This window comes from Capra hircus, chromosome 8 (assembly GCF_001704415.2).
Source record: "Capra hircus breed San Clemente chromosome 8, ASM170441v1, whole genome shotgun sequence".
NCBI classification, from domain to species: Eukaryota; Metazoa; Chordata; class Mammalia; order Artiodactyla; family Bovidae; genus Capra; species Capra hircus.
In genome coordinates, this window is record NC_030815.1 from 83111629 (window position 1) to 83134063 (window position 22435).

The window sequence follows — 22435 nt, forward strand, 5'->3', positions numbered from 1 at the left end:
TAAAAAATAAAAAAAGGAAAAACAGGCAACTCTAGGTGAAGAGTATTCTGAGTGCTGTTTAGTGGGCCATATTTCAAAACCAGAAAGCCTAACAAAGGGACTTGCATGGACCAACGATAAACGTGTCAGGAACCCAGGATCAGGAACGCACCTCAAGTACAAGAAACATGATTACACAGGGCAGGAAAGGTCCACAGCACTAGTTTTTTTAATAGGTTCTAAAAGCTGCCCACTGATAGTCAGGAAAATGATGAAAAACTATCTCTAATGTCTCCAAAGTTAAGCCTTTTAATAATGAATCTTGATCTTCTGCGAAAGCTTCAGCATTGTTAAATTCCAACTCTTAACAAGATTCCCATCCCCCACCCCACCCCAAACCCCCCCCTCAACAGACTGAATTACTGTTTCCAAAGAAAATGAAAATGAGCTATGCAAAGCTTTATTTATATGTGAAAAGCATCCTAAAGTAGGAAAAGAACTCTTACCTACAATACATAAGGTAAACTGTAATTTCCCCTACTTTGTATCTGTGTAACACTTTGTACACACATTATACAGTGATTTTAAACTCTTGAGCAATCATTAATAAATCAATCGTTTTATTTATCTTGAACCATTCACAAGAGTACCTAACACTCGCTACCTGGCTTTACTAGAAATAAATGACATACGGTAGCTGACTTCATAGGCACAAACTCCATTTAGCTGAGGATGGCGAGTTCCTGGAAATGGCACTTGCACAGAGTCCGCAGTGTCCAGGGAGATCAGATCTGGCATTCTACACTGACAATGGCTCAGCTCCTTCCAATCACTGCACATTCATTGAAGTCAGGACTGTCTCTGGTCCTAATGTTTCTAGATGCTAACCACACAGCTGTGAGTTAAACCTCCAAGGTACGGTGCTCTTTATTAAGCTTTTCATTAAATCAAAGAACTTCCAACTATCCTTAATTACACACAAATCTTTACATCTTGTCTCCTTACACAATTCCTTGCAAAGGCTTCTTTAAGCTCGCATCTTACAGCTTAGTACTCTCCTATTGGGTCTTTCCGGAGAAGGCAATGGCACCCCACTCCAGTACTCTTGCCTGGAAAATCCCATGGACGGAGAAGCCTGATAGGCTGCAGTCCATGGGGTCGCTAAGTCCATGGGGGCATGACTGAGCGACTTCACTTTCACTTCACTTTCATGCATTGGAGAAGGAAATGGCAATCCAGTCCACTGTTCTTGCCTGGAAAATCCCAGGGATGGGGGGAGCCTGGTGGGCTGCTGTCTATGGGGTCGCACAGAGTTGGACACGACTGAAGCAACTTAGCAGCAGCAGCAGCAGCATTGGGTTTTTCTAACAAACACACTGTGCCTTTTCTCAACATTTGCAATCAAAATTGCCCCACCAGGACAAAGCACAGGGACAATAACACATTCAACTCAGATAATGGTTGAGGGCTAAGTAGCTAAGAATACACTAGTAGCACTAAGGGCACGCAGAAAAGATTTAACTATACCATAACCAATTGCAGGGGTCACCCGCCTATTCTCCCCTTCTCAGCACAGAATCTAATGATACCAACATTGTTTCAGGACCTTCTCCCACCTGCAGGGCCCATGTGGGCTGCTTTCACAGCACTTCAAAATGATCACTCACCCTCTGAGCTGCTGCTGCTGCTAAGTCGCTTCAGTCGTGTTCGGCTCTGTGTGACCCCGTGCGACCCCACAGATGGCAGCCCACCAGGCTCTACTAATGTACAAATATCTCAGCTCCCTCCACCCTCACTTGTTCTATAGTGGCTCCCAGATTTCCTGTGGAGTCAAACTTCAGCTGCTGCTGCTGCTGCTGCTGCTGCTGCTGCTGCTGCTGCTGCTGCTGCTGCTGCTGCTGCTGCTAAGTCGCTTCAGTCATGTCCAACTCTGTGCAACCCCGTAGACGGCAGCCCATGAGGCTCCCCCGTCCCTGGGATTCTCCAGGCAAGAACACTGGAGTGGGTTGCCATTTCCTTCTCCAATGCATGAAAGTGAAAAGTGTAAGTCGCTCAGTCGTGTCCAACTCTTAGCGACCCCATGACTGCGGTCCACCAGGCTCCTACGTCCATGGAATTTTTCAGGCAAGAGTGCTGGAGTGGGGTGCCATTGCCTTCTCTGAAACTTCAGCTACCACAATAGAAACTTGCTTGACAAGCACCTCCTGACCCTCTCACTTACCTATTCACTCTACTTTGACAACTGCCTGGGACCATCTCCTAAAGAAAGTACTTGCCTTGGAATCCTTAACTCAGTCTGTTTGCAGGGTACAGGTACAAGAAACAAGACACTGACTGCAGTTTTATGTATGCCTATTTATAACTAGTAGAATGTTTTGATGACAACAACAAAGCAGTACTACATATGGCTAAGTTAAATGGGTTATGTAAAAGGTACACCAAAAACTGGCATTATTTAAAAATTGCTTTTGAGGCAAAAGGGCTTCCCTGATAGCTCAGTTGGTAAAGAATCCGCCTGCAGTTCGATTCCTGGGTCAGGAAGATCCACTGGAGAAGGGATAGGGCTACCTACTCCAGTATTCTTGGACTTCCCTTGTGGCTCAGCTGGTAAAGAATCCACCTGCAATGAGGGAGACCTGGGTTCGATCCCTAGGTTGGGAAGATGCCTTGGAGAAGGGAAAGGCTACCCACTCTAGTATTCTGGCCTGGAGAATTTCATGGACTGTAGAGTCCATGGGGTTGCAAAGAGTCAGACACGACTGAGTGACTTTCACTTTCACCTTGTAGCATAAAACAACAAAATTTATTAATCCTATTCATAAATCTTAACATTAGAATAATATTTGTTTTTTGAAATCATTTTAAAATACAATCCTTAATCCAAAGCATGGATTTTTTTAAAATACAAGTTTATCGCTTAGCCTTTGGAATATTTAACATTTTTATTTTAGAAATTCCCAAAAGCATTTTAAAAAAATCCTTTAGCACTGAGCCTGGAAATGGTTTTTTTTTAATCTATTAACTTAGCCTCTAAAAATGTATTTGTTCAAAATAATCTGAGTAGGTCCTATTAAATAATACTTTAAGGTTTATCTCCCTTTTCCTGCCCTCTTGAGTAAGACAGATTTCATTAAATAAAGTATTTTTCCATTTTGGAGCAAAGTTGTTATTTCATTCAAGTTAACTGCAGTGTCTTGACATTTGTTACTATTGGCAAATAAGAGCAGGACACAAGGGGGAGGGAGGAAGAGGATATTTCCCCCATGCTGGAACAGAAACTATCTCCAGTCCCAACAATCATCCTATATACACACAAATATCACCATAGTAGCCGCAATGGTACTCTTAGGAGGAAGGAGAAAGCAGACTTCTGTGTGTTACTATGATCAAGAACAGTTCCTGTGGGTTCAGCATGGGAATGTTAGAGAATCTTTTATAACACAGCTCATACCTCTTTTCCAAGTATCCTAATATTTCAGAGGCATCTGTCTTTTGAGTGTCCATGACATTCACAGATAAGTCCTCCATGCAATACAGGTGATATAGAGAGATACTCATATATAGATATAGATATCACCCAGTTCTGTGTACTGAAGTCACTTCCCAGAGATCCGGGGTCAAGTATGAAATCTCTATCACAGCTCTTGCAGGACCCATTGCAAGGAAGAAACTATAAAATGCACTCAAACATATCCTAAGTGGATTTTTACTTCAAGCCTTTTTAGTCACAATAGTTTAAAATTAGACTTTGAGTTAGATTTCCAGTTCAAGATGGCAGAAAAGAAAGATGTGTGCTTATCTCCTGCTGCGAGAGCACCAAATTTGCAACTAGCTGTTGAACAACCATTGACAGGAGGGCACTGGAACTCACCAAAAAAAGATACCCCACATCCAAAGACAAATTAGAAGCTGCAACAAGACAGTTAGGAGGGGCACAATCATGATAAAATAAAATCCCATATCTGCTGGGTAGGTAACCCACAAACTAGAGAACAATAATACCAAAGAAGTTCTCTCACTGCTGTGAACATTCTAAGCCCCACATCAGGCTTCTCAGCCTGGGGACAACAAAGGGAAGGGAGATCCCCAGGGAATCTGACTTTGAAGGCCAGCAGGATTTGATTACAGGACTTCCACAGGACTAGGGGAAACAGAGATTCCACTCTTGGAAGGCACAACAAAATCTTACATGCACCAAGACCCAGGGGAGTGGAGCAGTGACCCCACAGGAGACTGAACCAGACATACCTGCTAGTGCTGGAGGGTCTCCTGTGGAGGCATCAGTGAGCAGTGGCTCACCGTGGGCACAGGCTCACTGGCAGCAGCAGTCCTGGAAGGGGCCCCTTGTCATAAGTCCTCTTGGAGGTCCCCACTAACCCTACCATAGAGCCCTACCCCAGGCCAAACAACTAACAGAGAGGGAGCACAACCCCACCCATCAGCAGACAACTGGATTAAAGTTTTACCAGAGCAAGACCCAGTTTTTCTATCTGCCAGTCCCTCCCATCAGGGAGCTGATACAACCCTCTTAGCCTCCTCCATCAGATGGCAGACAGAAGAAGCAAGAAGAACCACAATCCCACAGCTAGAACAGAAACCACATTACAGAAACTTAAGCAGGATGAAAAAGCAAAAAGTTACGTGTCAGATGAAGGGACACAATAAAACCCCAGAAAAACAACTAAATGTAGTGGAGATAGGCAACCTTCCAGAAAGAGAACATAGAATAATGATAGTGAAGATGATTCAGGACCTTGGGAAAACAACGGAGAAGGTGCAAGACCTAGAACTAAAGAACAAACAAACAGATGAATAATACACTAGAAGAAATCAACAACGGAATAATTGAGGCAGAAGCACAGATAAATGACCTGGAGGACAGAATGGTCGAAATCACTGCTGCAGAACGGAATATAGAAAACAGAATGAAAACAATGAAGACAGCCTAAGAGACATCTGAGACAACATTAAATACACCAACATTCACATTACAGGGGCCTAAGAAGGAGACGAGAAAGAAAAAGGACCTGAGAAAATACTGAAGAGATAGCAGCTGAAAACTTTCCGAACATGGGAAAGGAAATAATCAAGTCCAGGAAGCACAGACAGTTCCAGGCAGGATAAACCCAAGGAGGAACAACCCAAGACATACACTGACAAATCAAACTGACAAAAATTAAAGGCAGATAAAATATTAAAAACAACAAGGGAAAAATGACGAATAACATACAAGGGAACTCCCATAAGGTTATCGACTGATACCTCAACAGAAACTCTACAAACTAGAAGGGAATGGCATGATATATTTAAAGGGATGAAAGAGAAGAACTTACAACCAAGAATATTCTACTCAGCAAGACTTGTTCAGATCTGATGGAGAAATCAAAAGCTTTACAGACAAGCAAAAGTTAACTAAATTCAGCACTGCAAATCCAGCTTTACAACAAATACTAAAGGAACTTCTCTATGCAGGAAATACAAGGCAAGGAAAAGACCTACACAAAATAAGTCCAAAACAATTTTAAAAAATGGTAGTGGGATTATACATATTGATAATTACCTTAAATGTAAATGAATTAAATGCAGGAACCAAAAGACATAGACTGGCTGGGCAGATGAAAATATCATGTATGCACTTCCACTTACAACATCATTCTACTTAATCCCCCAAACTGTATGTGACTATTTTATACTGCTAGGTTAATCATGTTTCCATTATGGCTTGCAATTATAATGATCTTATTATAATAAGATCATTATTATTGCAACTATAATGATTTTATTTTTTGTGAAGCTACTGATTGTGAAAACTGATAAATGTCTTCTACTATTGTGATTTTTGCTTAATGAAATAACTGTTATGATTGGTCAATAGAAAAATAATAGAATTCTGTATCACAAAAACTATCATTTAATAGAAAAACCTGTAATTACTTTTTAAAATCCAGATGCAAATTAGACTTATCTTGGAACTTTTTGAAAAATACAAATGCCCCAGTACTGTTTTTCTTCAAAGCTCCAGATGTGTTTCTAAGATGCAGCCATGTTTTAAAACACCCAGACTATATGATGATCTTTTATCTAGTTAGTTTCATTTTTTTCTACTTCATATTCAGTGCTCCCATTTCATTTAATTTATGTTTTCCAATTTGTTGGTTTCTTTTTTTAATGTTCTTTATGTATGTAAATATATAAAATATGTATATATTTTTTTAAATGTATGAATTTTTGCTAGCTAAAAAGTTTATTACATTTTGATTCCACTTATTTGACTCAGTGTAAATAGAATGCTATATTTAAAATTTATATTCACTCAAAATTTTTATATATTTCCATGTATTTTGGCATCTAGTATTGCTACTAGAAGTGTAGAAAGTTTTCTGTCTTAGTGATTTAAAAAAAAAAATTGAATGACCCTTGAAACTTCTAATCCAGTTCTGAGAATATAAAGAAACATTATGCTGTAAAAAAAAAAACAAAATTAATATGTAATACAGCATTATTAACTAAAGTACAGATTTTGCTCAAATCTCACAAAATTTTATGCCAGTGTACATTATTTGTTTTCATACATTACTCAAGACTCCACATTGTATTTAATTACATTGATCAGCTTCAGCTGCATGCAACAAATTCTGGTAAATTCTCTTTTCATTTTTATTCTATTTTCCAATTTTCCAATTTTTCCTTGTTATGGCTTCTTAGATATATCCCTCATTTTAAAAGCAGACATTTAATTTCCAAATACATAGGAGTTTTAAAAATATCTTTGATATTAACTTTTCATTTTTGATACTAATTTCTCATTCAAATGCTCTCTTCTCTGCAATCACTTTCTGTGTTTCTGCAGTCTTCTAACTTTATTGAGACTTTCAATGGCTAAGCCATAGATCTCTTCTGGTAAATGTCACACTGCACTTGAAAATATGTGGGTCATTTTCAAGTATCTTTCAATACTGATCTCTAAGATAATTCCACAGTAATAAGAAAACACTCTCTGTATAATTTCAGTACCTTTACAGGATGAAATTTCTGCACCTGGTTTTATGTCTTTGGATATGTTCCAGTGTCTCTAAGCTTACCGTCTATGGGAACTTGAATTTGCATCCTACTATTGTGTGAAAATTGTATAAATCTTGATTATGTTGAATTAGTTCATAATGCTTTTCAGGTCTACTATATTCTACTTCTTTGTACATTCATTCTATTCATTTCTCAGAGTTTGATATTGAAACTCCAATTAAAAATCTTAATTTATCTACTAAAACAAACAATTATAATGTACAGTAGAACTATATGTAACTTTGTTCTGTATTTTCCAAGTTGTCTGTAAATGCGTTATCTTATTTTCACAATTTAAAAAATAAAAAAGAAAGATAAGAAAAATACAACAGAGGAAAAAAAACAGTAGTTTCAAATTAGAATATAATAGTGGGGTTAAAATCCCAACCTCAGTTGTGTTTGCTAGCTAAATTCTAAGCTTTTTTGAGTTTATTGCCAAAAAGGAAATAAATGCATGTTAAGATGTTTGTTTCACTTGATGCTTCCAAAAAGCTAATGACAATAGTACAATATAAAATTCTAAGAGTAGTTGAGAACAGCTCTCAAAATGTAAAATCAAAATGTTAATTCTGTTACACATTCGAGTCAAAGCAATTCTTCCCCAGCACCTATAAAAGAACGTGAAAATCAGAATGCTTTTCAGTTTAAGTCACACACACCAAATCTAGTTCTTAAAATATTTAACCATCTTCATCTTTAGTGCCTCTAACTTAAGAAGCAATATTCAACTTAAAAGGTGCTCTGTTATTACCTCCTTTACCAATAAATAAGATATTCTTAAAAATAAAACAAAGTATCTCATTTTAAATTATGTCCTATGTGATACTTTGACATTCAAATTAGAGATACAGAATTAATTAGAATCTAGACCTTTCACTTTAGCTGTTTTAGTATAGTTTTCAGTATATTGTTAACCACATGCATATATTCATATTATATATATATATATAATGACTAGTTATATACCAAAATGAAGCTTTTTCTCGTTTCTTTTAAAGGTTAAAAACATGCACGAGAAAGACACCATAAGACAGATCATTTTCACCACATACTGAAAAAAATAATTCACTTTGTGTGGGAATTATCAAGTGACATTTCCATCACAAGTTTCTATAAAACTAACGCTTTAAATCTAAAGAGCAAAATTACTTAATGATGACTTATTCCTTCATTGCCTGTCTTCATTGAGATAATGACTTAAGAGTATATTCCTTTCTCAATCTTTCAGTGATAACAAGCATGTTGTTACTAAATCTTCACATCCCCTCCTCCCTTCGTCAGTAATACTTGGCCCAGTGCCTTGTTCAAAGCAGTTGCTCAATAAATATTTGTTAAATAAATTCCATAGCACAGCTTATACGAATACAAATGAGGATAAATGAGCAAAATGCAGAGAATGATTCAGCTGAGACGGTCCTAAAATAAAGGACTTTGCAGAATTCATAATCTGTAATATTACAGCATTATGGATTGGATATAAAAAGATCAATATCATAAATTGCATAGCAGTGCCAAGAAAGTAATTTTACTTTCAAATTAGAACTTGAAGGAACAACAAATATCATCAGCATCAGGAACAAGATGTTTTTCTTTTGTGCAAAGTACATTGTCAACCAAATTTTACTGGTATAAAAGTAAACTATCTGAGAAATGAAATAAATATGCTATATCATGCAATTAGAACAAATTCACCCTGCCTAACTTGTTCAGCTTTTCAGACTGAAAGACAATCGGACCAAATTTTTGAACTGACTGGTGAATAAAGAACTCTAACAGAACTGCTCCTCTAGAATATGAATGATACTAAGAAAGGAGCTGAATAAAAGATGAAAAGAATAAAGTCAGAAAATGTTTAACTGAAAATAATGTATGGGCCATTCAGATTTGTTCTTTTGGTAAATAACTGTAGTTGAAAATCAAAAAGAATCAGAATATTTTTTAAAAATAGGATATAAAAGAACTCCCCTGTTCCCAAAGTTCAAGTTGGCATTTCATGAGATTTCCCTCTTATCAAACACTGTAAGATATATGCCTGGCCACTAAGCAAAGAAATGCCAAGAAATAACTAACCTGCGGGGGGGTGGGGGGGGGGGCGGAGTGGGGATCAAGAACAGCTGTTACAATAACTCATTCTAAGTATCCTTTCAGCAAATGCCTACAAAAGTAAGATTCATTTTAAATAAAAATTTAGTATTACCAAAAACATCTACCATCTAAAATACAGCACTCATAATTAACCCAACAAAATATCACAGCAACTACTTCCAGCATTATCTGTAACAGAAACCAACAGAACTTTTCATATAAAGACAGATTTCAACTTAAGTTGTAAACATATGAAAGATACTTTACAGTTAAAAAAAAAAAAACTAAAACTGCTACCTAAGACTAAAATTAAAACAAGCAAACAGGAAGGGACAGAACCAAGAGTCACAACTAACAGGTTAAATCTACAGTTTTAAAATCATCAAAGAACTGCAAAGTATAGTCAATGATCTGAATACCTTTGTTGGAGCAGTATCCATGAAAAGCTATAGAAAAAAAGAGAGAGAGAGAGAGAGAAGGGCTTAAAACTTTCAAATAAACTTGAGAATCCAGATGAGATGTACACATTCCAGTTAAATAACCTTGTATATCAGAAGTTAAAATCAACTTCACTTTGGAAATTGTTTTCTAAGTTAATCCCTGGCTAATATGTTAGTCAGCACTTCGAGAAATTAAATAAATTAGACTAAACAACCTTGGAGGCTAAAAATAAAAAAATGTAAAGAAACAGTATTTGAAAATTGGTTATCTCCTGCTGCACCACTCTTTTTGTCTTCAATACAATCTCTCCACTTTTCACCCTCAGCAACCCCTGCACCTACTTACCTCACTCATAAATGTGTCTGACCTAAGTGAATACCAGCTTTGACACAGAGATAAACCAATCTACCCAAGTTTTCCTTTCTATTTAAAGACAATTATAAAAGTAATTTTAATGTGAAGGCCTCAAAGGACTTACTAAGATCAAAAATATTCTGTAGCTAGCATGGGAAGAGAAACAAAATACTGGCTACTAAAATTGTTTTTTCCCAGTGTAGCAAAAAAAAAAAGTAGATTTAAAGCTATCATTTCTTACCTTATTTATATTATTTTCTGACTCCGACCCCTTCCAAATAAATTAGGTTTCTGTGCCACACATTAAACATCAGAGAGGCCTCTTGAAAGGTAATTTGTTTTACCCAAAACAAACACCCTGTCTGCCAGGAACACCACCAGTATCAATGCTTTTGGATCTGTGAAATACTCTTTAAAATGAAGGTACTAGAGCACAGTCAAGATTTAAGTTAGCCACTCTGAAAAATTTGTACTTCATCAGTAAATAATTAACTTTAAATAACCTTCTACCTGAGGCTCTCCCATGAGATCTTTGCATTTTTTATGAAGAACTCCCCCACCCCCAGCTCCACCCCCGTAAGCTTAGTTACGATTTAATAGTAAGCAATATATGAACTCTTTAGTATAATAAAAATACATAACAATAGCCTCAGAAGAGTTTTGTTTTATTCTTCCTCTTACAAGAAATCTTTGAAGAGAAACCGTTAACGTTTTTCCCAAGGCAGAGAAGATTATCAACTCGGCGCCAAGCCTCCTCCGCGGCTCTGACAAATACTGAGCCAGCCTCATCTGGAGCGTTTCTGCCCTGAAGATCACATTCAGAAGCAGGGCGAGGAACACACTGCATTTTCACTGTTCTGAGTCACCGAACCTTTTGTGCAAGCACACATGTGAGGGAAATGTTTGATTCTGAGCCTGAAACCCTCCCAACCATGACTGACTGTCTCAGCATGCCTGCTGTACCCCCTGCCTTGCCCACTGCTGGCACACTTGATATATCAGAGACCATTTTAGGAGCCCTGGTTGTCATGGAGGCACCAGGCCAGGCACTTAACATGCGTCCCTTTCATTTCATTCTCCCAACAACTCTGCAGACTTTTTAAACAGAGGAGAGAATTCAGGCTCCAAAAGGTTATTAACAATCTAGCTGTGTTCAGTCCTTGAGTGGAGAGACACCAGCTTTCCCTGGTGTCCCGGAGCCTAACTACTAGAATTAGCTCTTTAAAAACTCTACCATCAGTTTTTCTTCCCCAGAGATTTCAACCATACTATGGTTCCCCTACAGGCTAGTTCTCCTTCAAACCCTCCAAGTTTAATTTTTTCAAATAAGGCAGAAAACATCACCTCCATGAGAGCAGGGACTATCTCCAGCAGTAACTTATTTTAAGCACTTAAGGCAGGGGTGGGGGGGGGGGGTTGGGGGTGCAGGTAGGGATGGGGGAAGCCTGCCAGAGTAGGTATTTATTACAGGTTGAAGGAATGAAATATCTGGAAGATTAGGGCTATAATGACAGCCAACTTGCAAAGTATTAGGTTGGTGAAAAAGCAACTGTGGTTTCAGACCAAAAATTTCAAATCACTATAAATAGGCTCAAACACATCTTTGTTAAACAAAATAGGAACCGTGACAATCAATACGGTTTTGCCAACGAGAAATAAGTTGGTTCATTCCTGTAGCGTAAAAAATTTGTGCTTCAGGATTTGACGAACTCTTGGAAAGCATTTTCTGCCTCCTGCTGGTTGTGGAAGCATTTTCCCTGCAAAAAGTTGTCAGAATGCTTGAAGATGTGGTAGTTGATTGGCAAGAGGTTGAGAAGGGCAGATGAGGCAAAACTTCATAGCCCAATTTGTTCAACTTTGGAAGCGCCAGTTGTACAGTGTGCGGTCAGGCGCTGTCGTGGAGAATTGGACCCTTTCTGGTGACCAACATCGGCGGCAGGTGTTGCAGTTTTTAGCCAGCGCATCTCAACAATTTGCTGAGCACACTTCTCAGATGTAATGGTTTCAGACAGCTACAGTGGATCAGACCAGCAGCAGACCACCAAACGGTGTCCATGACCTTTTTCAGTGCAAGCCTGGCTTTGGGAAGTGCTTTGGAGCTTCTTCTCAGTCCAGCTACTAAGCTGGTTGTTGCCAGTTGTCTATGAAATCCACTTTTTGTCACACATCAAGCCAATCAAGAAATGGTTTACTGTTGTTGCATAGAATAGGAGCAGACAACACTTCAAAATGACAGTTTTTTTAAATTTCCAGTCAGCTCCTGAGGCACCCACTTATCGAGCTTTATCACCTTTCCAATTTGCTTCAAATGCCCAAAGACTATAGAATGGCTTGAGTTTTTCAGCAACTTCTCCTGTAGCTGTAAGAGGATCAGTTCCAGTGATCTTCTCAACAGGTCGTTGTCAACTTCCAATGGCCAGCCACCACGCTTCTCATCTTCAAGGCTTTGTCTCCTTGACAAAACGTCTTGAACCACCCCTGCACTGTACGTTCATCAGCAGTTCCTGGGCCAAATGCGCTGTTCATGTTGTGAGTTGTTTCCACTGCTTTATGATCCATTTTGAACTCAAATAAGAAAATCACTTAAATTTGCTTTTTGATTTCCATAGTATAAAATAAACAGCAAGTAAGAAGTCATTAGCAAAAAAAAAAAAAGCAAGAAATAACATTAAAATATGTATAACATAACCACATTTTAAGAGTATATTCCAATATCAAGCAGGAAAGTTCAACAATGTAAAATCACAATTACTTTCATACCAACCTAATAGCATGAGCTTGGAAGGACCTGAATTGTGTACTTAGCTTGCTTACTTTTCCAAGTTTACTAGATAATTATTCATCTCTCTAAATTCAACTTTACAAATACTATTTATGTTGCATCATCTAAAAAGTAGCAGAGGAATAACTAGATGTTCAATAAATCATTTACATATAACTGTGAAGCAGCTTTATCTGTCGGAAATAAAAAGCAGGTAATCAAGACTTTCCCAAAAAGAAGTTGCATCAATTTTGCTAAAATTACATCTCGAATCCCTCAGAGGGAAAAATGGACAACTGTGAAATTTCTAGATAATCTCTTAAAAATCTTCCAGAAAACACCAGTCCAGTCAATTCAGAGTTCCCCCGAGACTACGTCAGAAATATCCAAGAAATGTCACTGGTACGCACCAGTGCCTTCCTTCCATCCTAAAAATCCACAAAATGGTTTCCTTCTAGCTCTCTCCAACCCTAATGAAATCTGGGGAAATCCATTCTCATTCTAAGGCACAGAGCAGTTAATCTGTGTCGACTGTCAGCTCCTAGCATTAATACCATCTCTGTAACCCAGTTACTCTACTTTCCCTTCATCTTTATGCCCAAACACTCTATGTGGCAGCAACACTGAAACTGTGTTAAGTGTCCGCCTTTTTATTGTTGCCTGAGAATTAGACTCAAAGCAGATGACTAACATGATACCATCAGAAATAAAGATGCTGAAGAAATAAGCAAGTACACAAATCAAGGAAATAAATTCACACTATGCACAGAGTAAGTATACACATGTCATGAATAAAAAGAAAAATGAACATTACAGACTTTGATGAGTTTCAGTTACTAAAACTCAGTAACCTAGTACATGAAACTCTTGAAGAAAAATTATTTCCTCTTTAATCAGTGCCCCAGGTTAACAGCATTCCTTTTCTATTAAGAAAACTATGCTTCTATCACTGCAAACAATGAATATGCATGATTATTTTACACAGTAAGCATTCAATAAATTCTTGAACTAATGAATAAATTTTCCCTGTCTACTGATATCTAGCATGATTTTTAAAATCCCAAAAAGAAGGGGGGAAGATCAATGCTGTATCTGTTCAATTTTATTTGATGAGTATCCAATACACCATGAATTAATGCTTTTAAATAACAACCCTGACCTCAATTAGAGCTTCTCCAATAAAATTATTTACTGTTACAATATACTCTTTAAACAATAGAATATAATGGCAGACACTGAAAAAGAGTTTTTCTTCAATTTAAGACAAACCAAGAAAATCTTTTAAGGCAGTAATTACCGTCAATTTTCTCTACTAGTCTGGAAAAAATTTTTAAAGTAAAATAAATTGAAGATGTGTACCAACTATTAAATCCTATAAATTATCAAACACAGAGATTATGCAGTAATGTATAGTCTTTAAATTTTGTTTCTATATTAAAGAGGAAAGGAAATGTGCTATGTCATTTATGGAGGGTCCTATTTAAGGGACAAGAATATATAGCAATCAAAAAGATTCAGATTTCTGGCCTCAAGGAGGTTCACAGGAAAATAAAAAACCTGACTGTGGGGAATTTCCTGGTGGTCCAGGAAATTCAAGTAGGGGAACTAAGATCCCACAAGCCTTGTGGCCAAAAAAAAAAAAAGAAAAAAATAGAGCCTGACTGTATCCAACACTTTTTCCCTGGGTATTTCTCTCATCCAGATACCTAGCTCCAAATTCAACTAAAAGCCCTTCTCACTTCCCTTCTTCCTCCTGCTTCCTAACTGATAACTCATTAGGATCTTATCTTTACTCAGTTTCTCTTTAGCATTAATGTATATAGTTTCTTTCACATGATTCACTGATACTGCAGCAGGAAAACAGGTAAAATTCATGCCACTGCATACGGCAAGAACTGAGTGAATGGCTAATGAGAGGTTGATGGGGTCTGCTTAGGAATAAAACCTGGGTCAATCTGCTCCTTCTAAGAGTAGTGCCCAGTTTATCACGGAGGTGGGCCAGACAAATAGTGACCACATAACAAAGGACAGAGGAGCAAAAACAGGAATTAAACATCCCATGTTAAATGTACACACGTGAAATACCCTGGGATCTATGGGAATTCAACTTACAGATAAAATAGATTGTAACAGAAATGTCAAGGGACCAAAGTTTTTAAAAAATTAAAAGGTAATATATTGAAAGGCAGAGTGGGGAGAATAATGTATATTAATGTTTACAAACCAACCCCACTGGGAAAGAATCTTCACAATCCTATAACAAGTATTGGTGAAGATGTGGAATAATTGATAATTGCTAATGAGAATGCTGGTGGTACAGCTGCTTTGGAAAAAAAGTCTGGCAGTTCATGGAGTTACCATGTGATCCAGAAATTCTACTCCTAGGTATATATCCGAAGGAACTCAAAACAAATGTCCACACAGAAACTTGTATGTGAATGTTCGTAGCAGCATTATTCATAATTGCCCTAAAAGTTCACTCACAAATGGATAAAACTGTATAAATTTGGCTTGGCCACTTCACATTTATAGACACAGTCACACATGTAGGTAGATAAGCACACTGATGCTATCTGTGTGCAGCAAGGACTGGAAAACCTCCAAATAACCATTTATTTATTAGCATTAAATAAATGACAATTAAGCCATACAATGCAACAATTTGTTGTTTAGCCGCCGAGTCATGTCCATCTCTTCTATGATCCTGTGAACTGTAGCCCACCAGGCTCCTCTGTCCATGGGATTTCCCAAGCAAGAATACTGGAGTGGATTGCCATTTCCTTCTCCAGGAGATCTTTCCAACCCAAGGGTCAAACTAAAATCTCCTCCTGCATTAGCAGGCGGATTCTTTACTACTGAGCCACCAGGGAAGCCCTACAATGCAAAAATATGCAATCATTAAAAAGACCACTCTTGTGGGAAGGAGAGGGGAACACACACACACAAAAGAGAACCACTCTTGCTGGTATGGCACAATTTGCAGAAACTTAAAATATGAGTAGAAAACTGAAGGGAAAGAAGACATTAGTAGAAAGGGAGACTAATTATATTCATACATCTGTTTTGACTTTAAAAACGTGCATATACTATTTTCAGAAAACTGAGGGAAAAACAAATTGAGAAGGATGGTACCAGGTTGCCATTTGCTGAGGATGAGGTCTCAAGCCTTCCCTACAAACCCAATAAAAACAAATCCCCACTTTGCATCCTAAGTTACTTCACTTATCACATCCAAACAAACTGATTTAGTATCATTTTTCCCAGGAAGACAAGACTGTCACTAAGGGATACATGGAGGAATTCTAGGGGAAGTTCATTTCCTTAAGCCCTTGGGTTAATCTTGTTGAGATTAGACCCTTCCGTTATCTGGGCTTGTAATCTAAATAAGAGTATTGTGATTATATATGGTGCACCAGTTCTTGCCTCAATATTCTGCTTGGTGATATCTTCTGACATTAATTCACTGATCACTACCTCAGGAGAGCAAGCCACACTGCATTTTTTTCTCCATAAAGAAGGAAAATTTACTCCAATGACTTGGCTGACAGAAACTTCCTTTAAAACATAGACATTTAAAGGTATATATGTATACATTTAAATCCACATATCCTACTTTATGGTATTATACTTCATATCTATTTTGGTCTAAGCAGTAATTAAAACCAAATGAGGCAGTTCTACACGTACTAATACAGAACAATCTTTTTGCTAAGAAACACTGAAAACAATGCGCAAAACAATGTGCTGTATGCTGCGGTGCTTGGGTACGGTGAGAATGTATACATGTAAACGTGCCAGTCTATTTCTAGAAGGATTCACAAAGGACTAGCAGTGTAAGCTGCCTCCAGGTTTCGACATCCGGTTGCTGAGACCGGCTTTTCTCTATATATAATACTCCTGTTTACCTTTGGAATTAAGAATTCTGTACCAAGTAAATGTTACTTGTCCTAAAACCAAATGCTACTCAAAAAGGTCCTTAGAAGAGGTATACATAACAAGACACAAGGACTGTGTGTGTCCTTCACCCGGGCCATCTCCTCGGCAGTGCACACCAGTGGGACCTGGGCACAGCCTAAGCGAGAGGGCTTCACCTCCTTCAGCGCCAGGCGCTAAGGTGGAGCTGGGCAGGTGCCAGTGAAGACACGGACTTACTGCAACCCCTTCCTCCTCCTCTCTCCTCCTCCAGTCCCCAGGGGCCTCTTATTCAATGTAGAAACCTTCCGCTCTACACTCTACTTTCTGTGAAATGGACCTTAGTTTCCAACTGCCCATCAATCTAAAAACATTTCTAATAAATTTCTGTGTTTGAACATTTTCTAAATTAATGTTCTGACCACTCCAGCTCACCTGGTTTATCAAAGGCTATGAGCGGGAAACAGTTTACATCAATAAGAACCCTACACACCGAGGTGTACACACTCCACGCCACAGAAAGCGGACTGAAAATTCTCTCAAATGTAGATTAAGCTGGGGTGTTTACAAAGCGTTTCCACATAGATCATCACATTACACGCCTTCCACAAGCTTCAGGGTCAATCCTGGCAAACCCTACGGCTCCCAAATTGGATTTATAAAGTCTTCAAGAATTGTAGAAGAGGCACTAATAATAAAGCAGCTATCAAACGGCTGCTTTTCTACCTGCAATTTCTCAGAAGTGACAACTCTGGGCATTCATCACACTGAACGGTTCAAGTGCCATCAACGTGACATTCCTTCCAGAAGCAAGACAGGGGAATTATCCCGAGGTCTGGGGTGTGCTAGTGCGCGCGCTGGGGTGAGGACGAGTGCAATGAGAACCAGGGCGAGGATCTGGCTTCTGCGCCCGGCCAAGGAACGCCGCCCCAGACGGGATTTCCCACAGAGCAGCGGAGGTTTGGCAAACGCCAAATAAACGATGCAGCTCCGGTGCCGGCGCGTTCAGCGCGCTCGGGGAATCCTTTGGAGTGATTCGGAGGTTCAGATTCCTTAAGGGCTAACCGAGCTTGCAACCCAGGAGGCGGTATCAACTCGAATTTAGGAAAATCCCGAGGCGCCGAACAGACGCCAGCAATTTAGAAAGGTGACCCTCGGGCCATCCTGCTGGGGTAGGAGGATGCAAAACAGATAAAGTTACAGCTCTCAACAAACGCAGATGGAAACTCGGGGTAGGGGGGCGCTCCCAGAGCCAGGCTCCTGAAGGGGGTGTGGCCGACTAGTGCTTTTAGGGGGTGGCGTGGAGGCGTGTCAGTAGGGCCTTGGGAGACGCCTCTGCTGCCCTAGGTGGGTGGGCTAGGACCCCCCCCCCCGACCCCGAGCCCGGCGCCGCGTGTCCCAGGCGCCCCGCCATGCTCTCGCTTGCCGGCTCACCGGTGATATCCAGGTACAGATCGTCCTGCTGGTCCAGGTGGTGCAGTTCCTGCGACGTGGAGCTGCGGCTCTTCTTCACTCCCGGAGAGGACGACGAGCACCGCCGCGAGCAGGGGGGCGCGGCGGCCCAGTTCGGCCGCCGGTCGCTCTTCCGCTTCATGGAGGCGGCCGCGGCCCGTCAGGGGACCACGACCATGGCCTCGCGCGCCCACTAGCCCGCCGAAGCCCCCGCCAACCCCGCGCGCGGGCGCTCGGGGCGGCGGGCGCGGAGCGGCGCTGCGGCGACGGCAGGCGCTGGCGGAGCCGGGCGGGATGTGGCCGCGCGAGAGCCGGAGGAGGGGCCTGGCCCACCGCGCCTGCCCCGCTCCCTCCTGCGGCCGCCGCGGGACCCGCGCAGCAGCCCTCGCTACAGCGCCTCCTGCCGCTGCCGGCGCCCCCCAGCCCGCCCCCAGGTGCCCGCAGCCCGCTGGCGCGGCCGAGGCGAAGGTGCTGCCGCCAGCGGCTGGAGCTGCTCGGGATAACCGCGCGCGCCCACCGTGGCCACTGACGCTGCAGCAGAGGCGCCAGAGCACAGCGGGCCGCGGCTCCTGGGGACCCCAGGAGGGCTGTTCCGTGGAGCTTCATTCACAAAAAAGGGCCCACAAACCTCCTCGGGGCCCGCAGACTGAGCCCTTTCATTGGTCAGCGGGGCGTGACGTCACGTAGACGGGGCTTTTCTACCGGCAGGTAGTTGGTGACGCCATAAAGAAAAGTCTGAGTGGTTCCGCCAATCAAAGATAAAAGTGTGCTCGTGACCCTTGGCAACCTCCCCTACTTTTCTGCTGCTTCTGTGTTACCGGAGTGCCTAGACCCCCGTTCCTAACTCCCTCTAGAGAGTCACCGAAGCTTTACCCAGCCGAACAACTTAACTCCAGTTCTTTGGCATATATATTATTTTAAGTATTTCTTCGTTTTCCCTGCAATTTTGCCGAGTGAAAGGGGCTCTCGCCATGGCTACTGGCTTGGAAGAGTATGAACTTCTTAAACTGTCTGCTGTTATTATAGACTTAATGTAGAGTTGATTTCAGAACTTAGCAACTATTAAATCAGCTACGCTCTTTTTATTTATTTCATTCTGACCTATGCCCACAATTCAAATAGACCAGGCAAAGGGTCTATTAAGAGGCAAAAAAAAGTCTACCGTGGAAACAACGATTTACCGTAATGGTTTGCACCTCGAAGTCCTTCATCTCGGAATCCTGCATCCAAATTGACTCAGTAGTTATGCATGCCAGGTGCTAAGTTTTGTTACTGTTTTTTTAACCTAAGGTATCAACAGGTCCTTAGGTAAAATACTATGTTGAATGTTGAAGTAAAAGAAGTATTGAAGCAAGTGACGAATTTAATCCTTTACCTTTTATCAGGCAAACTGTAAAATTATATTCCTTTTTTTTTCTACTGGGTTAAAATAATGCCTGGTCTTTCTAGAACTTAACCAAAACTGTCATTTTGGAAGGCCTTTAAATTTCCATGATGGCATGGAAAAGACTGACAAGACTGGAGGGCAGTATTTAGATTTCATATCCCCAAATTCTACATTTTGAAAGGTATTCCTAATTTTTCACCAGTATTTTAACGTTTTACACTGCAATTGCTGCCAGCCTCTAGAAGAAAAAAGATGACTTTGAGTCAGTTCCCCAGGAAGCCTCTCAGAAATGCAAATTTCCATGAAGTACCTCCCAGAGGGACATTGACTTCTACTGTTAAGGCCTTTGCCTAAAGCACTACTAATTAAGGAGAAATGGGGTTTGGGAAAAGCTGTGTCTGTGTGACTGTGGCTTTTGAACAGCCTGGAACTAGAGGTCTGCCACTTAGACCTGAAACTTAGTAATCATGTTCATTCTCCCCTTTTCCCATAAGGAAATCAGTCAGGGAAGGTCTTAAATTTAAAATGGTCTACATGTTGTCTGTAAGGGCAGCAAAGAAGCAAGAGAGTTGGGAGGCTGTGAAGTACGTTGCAAACAGAGCCTATGCAAGCAGAAACCTACCCATCCCACTTCCTTTGTTTTGACCGAGAAGAGAAGGCCTTTCGCACTGAACTGAGGCTCAGTGATAGAAAGGCTGCCGTTTTTCAGACTACCTGTCATTTTACAAGAGTAGGTCTTGGTTTTTGTTTTATTGTCTTGATGCCGAGCAGAGCCCTGTGGGACTCCTGGGCATGGAGGCCGTTTTGTCCTCCATTTCTTATAGGCAAGACTCGAGCCTCCATGACTTTCTCTCAGTTCCAAATGGCAGAACAGTTACTAAAGAAAAGAGGACCAGCAAGGAAACCAGCTGAAGCAAGATTAAACTACCAGAGAGGCTTATCACTTCATGGCAAATCGATGGGGAAACAGTGGAAACAGTGACAGACTTTATTTTAGGGGGCTCCAAAATCACTGCAGATGGTGACTGCAGCCATGAAATTAAAAAGACGCTTACTCCTTGGAAGAAAAATTATGACCAACCTAGACAGCATATTAAAGAGCAGAGACATTACTTTGCCAACAAAGGTCCATCTAGTCAAGGCTATGGTTTTTCCAGTAGTCGTGTATGGATGTGGGAGTTGGACTATAAAGAAAGCTGAGTGCCGAAGAATTGATGCTTTTGAGCTGTGGTGTTGGGAGAAGACTCTTGAGAGTCCCTTGGACTGCAAGAAGATCCAACCAATCCATCCTAAAGGAAATCAGTCCTGAATATCCATTGGAAGGACAGATGCTGAAGCTGAAACTCTAATACTTTGGCCACCTGATGCAAAGAACTGACTCATTGGAAAAGACCCTTGTTCTGGGAAAGATTGAAGGCAGGAAGAGAAGGGGATGACAGAGGATGAGATGGTTGGATGGCATCACTGACTCGATGGACATGAGTTTGAGTAAACTCTGGGAGTTGTTGATGGACAGGGAGGCCTGGAGTGCTGCAGTCCATGGGGGTCACAAAGAGTCGGACACGACTGAGTGACTGAACTGAACTGAGGCGTATCAAGATTAGGAAGCTGGACCACCTAAGACCCTGCACACATGGTAATTTTGTCAGCAGCCACACCCTCTTGAAACTTTTCGGAAGAAAGAATACAAGACTGTTACTGCCTTGGTCTTTATCGAATCCTCCTTCTGACTATATAACCTTTCTCTGCTCACCAGGGAGCAGGGCACAGTCCTTGTGCTAGCCTGCTGTGTTCCCCCTTTGCCTGGCAAAGTAATAAAGCCATTCTTTCTTTCTCCTCCGTAACTCTGTCTCCACATTTCCGTTTGGCACTGGTGCACAAAGAGCCAAGATTTTGGCAACAGTATTGAGGTATAATTGACATATAACTTTTTTTTTAATTTATTTTTTTATTTTTTTAATTTTAAAATCTTTAATTCTTACATGCGTTATTAGTTTCAGTTGTACACATAGTGAGTTGAGCAAATATCACAGTAAATCTGGTTAACATTGAGTAGGTCTTGTTTTGAATAGAGGATACATGGGAGTTGTCCAGTTGGCTCCTTAGATTAAAGAAATTCAAGTACTCTCTGACATTCTGTTTATTGGAGAGTGACTTATCTAAATGTCAGGCTAAGATTAAGACGTCAAGAAGTTCACTTATATCAATTTGTTTTCTCTCACCTTCAAATGCAATGTTCAGTCTAGAAACTCTAATAAAATACATATGATTTCAGTAAAAGAAAAAGTTAAAAATATCAATAACTATACTGTTAAGCATTTTCACATTTTACAAACATTAATATTATATGGTTTTGTTAAGTATAACATCATTAAGAGAGAAATTATATGATGACACTTTGAAATTATGTAGAAATATCTTCTGTTTTGGGGAATAGGTATTCCATATATGAAGCATAGGCTTCCCTGATAGCTCAGCTGGTAAAGAATCCGCCTACAATGCTGGAGAACCCAGTTCAATTTCTGGGTCAGGAAGATTCTCTGGAGAAAGGATAGGCTACCCACTCCAGTATTCTTGGGCTTCCCTGGTGGCTCAGTTCGTAAAGAAGCTGCCTGTAATGCGGGAGACCTGGGTTTGATCCCTGGGTTGGGAAGATCACCTGGACGGGGAGGGCATGGGAACCCACTCCACTATTCTTGCCTGGAGAATGCCTATGGACAGAGGAGCCTGACGGGCTGCAGTCCATAGGGTCACAAAGAGTTCGACACAACTCAATAACTGAGCACACCATAGCATGTGAAGTATACACATCAAAGTTTATATTTTGTTTTTAGGTTGTATTTAGACAGTTGCAGAAAAGTGCTATTACTCTTTGATACTTGTTTTGAGTATAACACATCTCTTCAACAAATTAACTCTTGCCACTGTTCAATAAGCTGAACTCTGGGCTCTTGAGAATTTGGCCACAGGAAATAAAGTTTAGCTTGCTTTTTTGGTTGGCT

General features: G+C 40.4%; 1 protein-coding gene across 5 annotated transcripts in view; it reads right to left on the minus strand.

Annotated features, from left to right (window-relative positions):
- Window positions 1–18641, minus strand: part of CDC14B (cell division cycle 14B) — a 127005-nt gene extending 108364 nt beyond the window's left edge. For 3 of the 5 annotated variants that reach the window (XM_018052488.1, XM_018052486.1, XM_018052487.1), the window contains exon 1: window positions 18029–18298. In XM_018052488.1, coding sequence (XP_017907977.1) covers window positions 18029–18188 — 160 coding nt within the window. In that variant the 5' untranslated portion in view covers window positions 18189–18298. Of the gene's footprint in view, window positions 1–18028 lie in introns of all 5 variants that reach the window. The other 2 variants (XM_018052485.1, XM_018052484.1) reach the window with 2 other exon arrangements.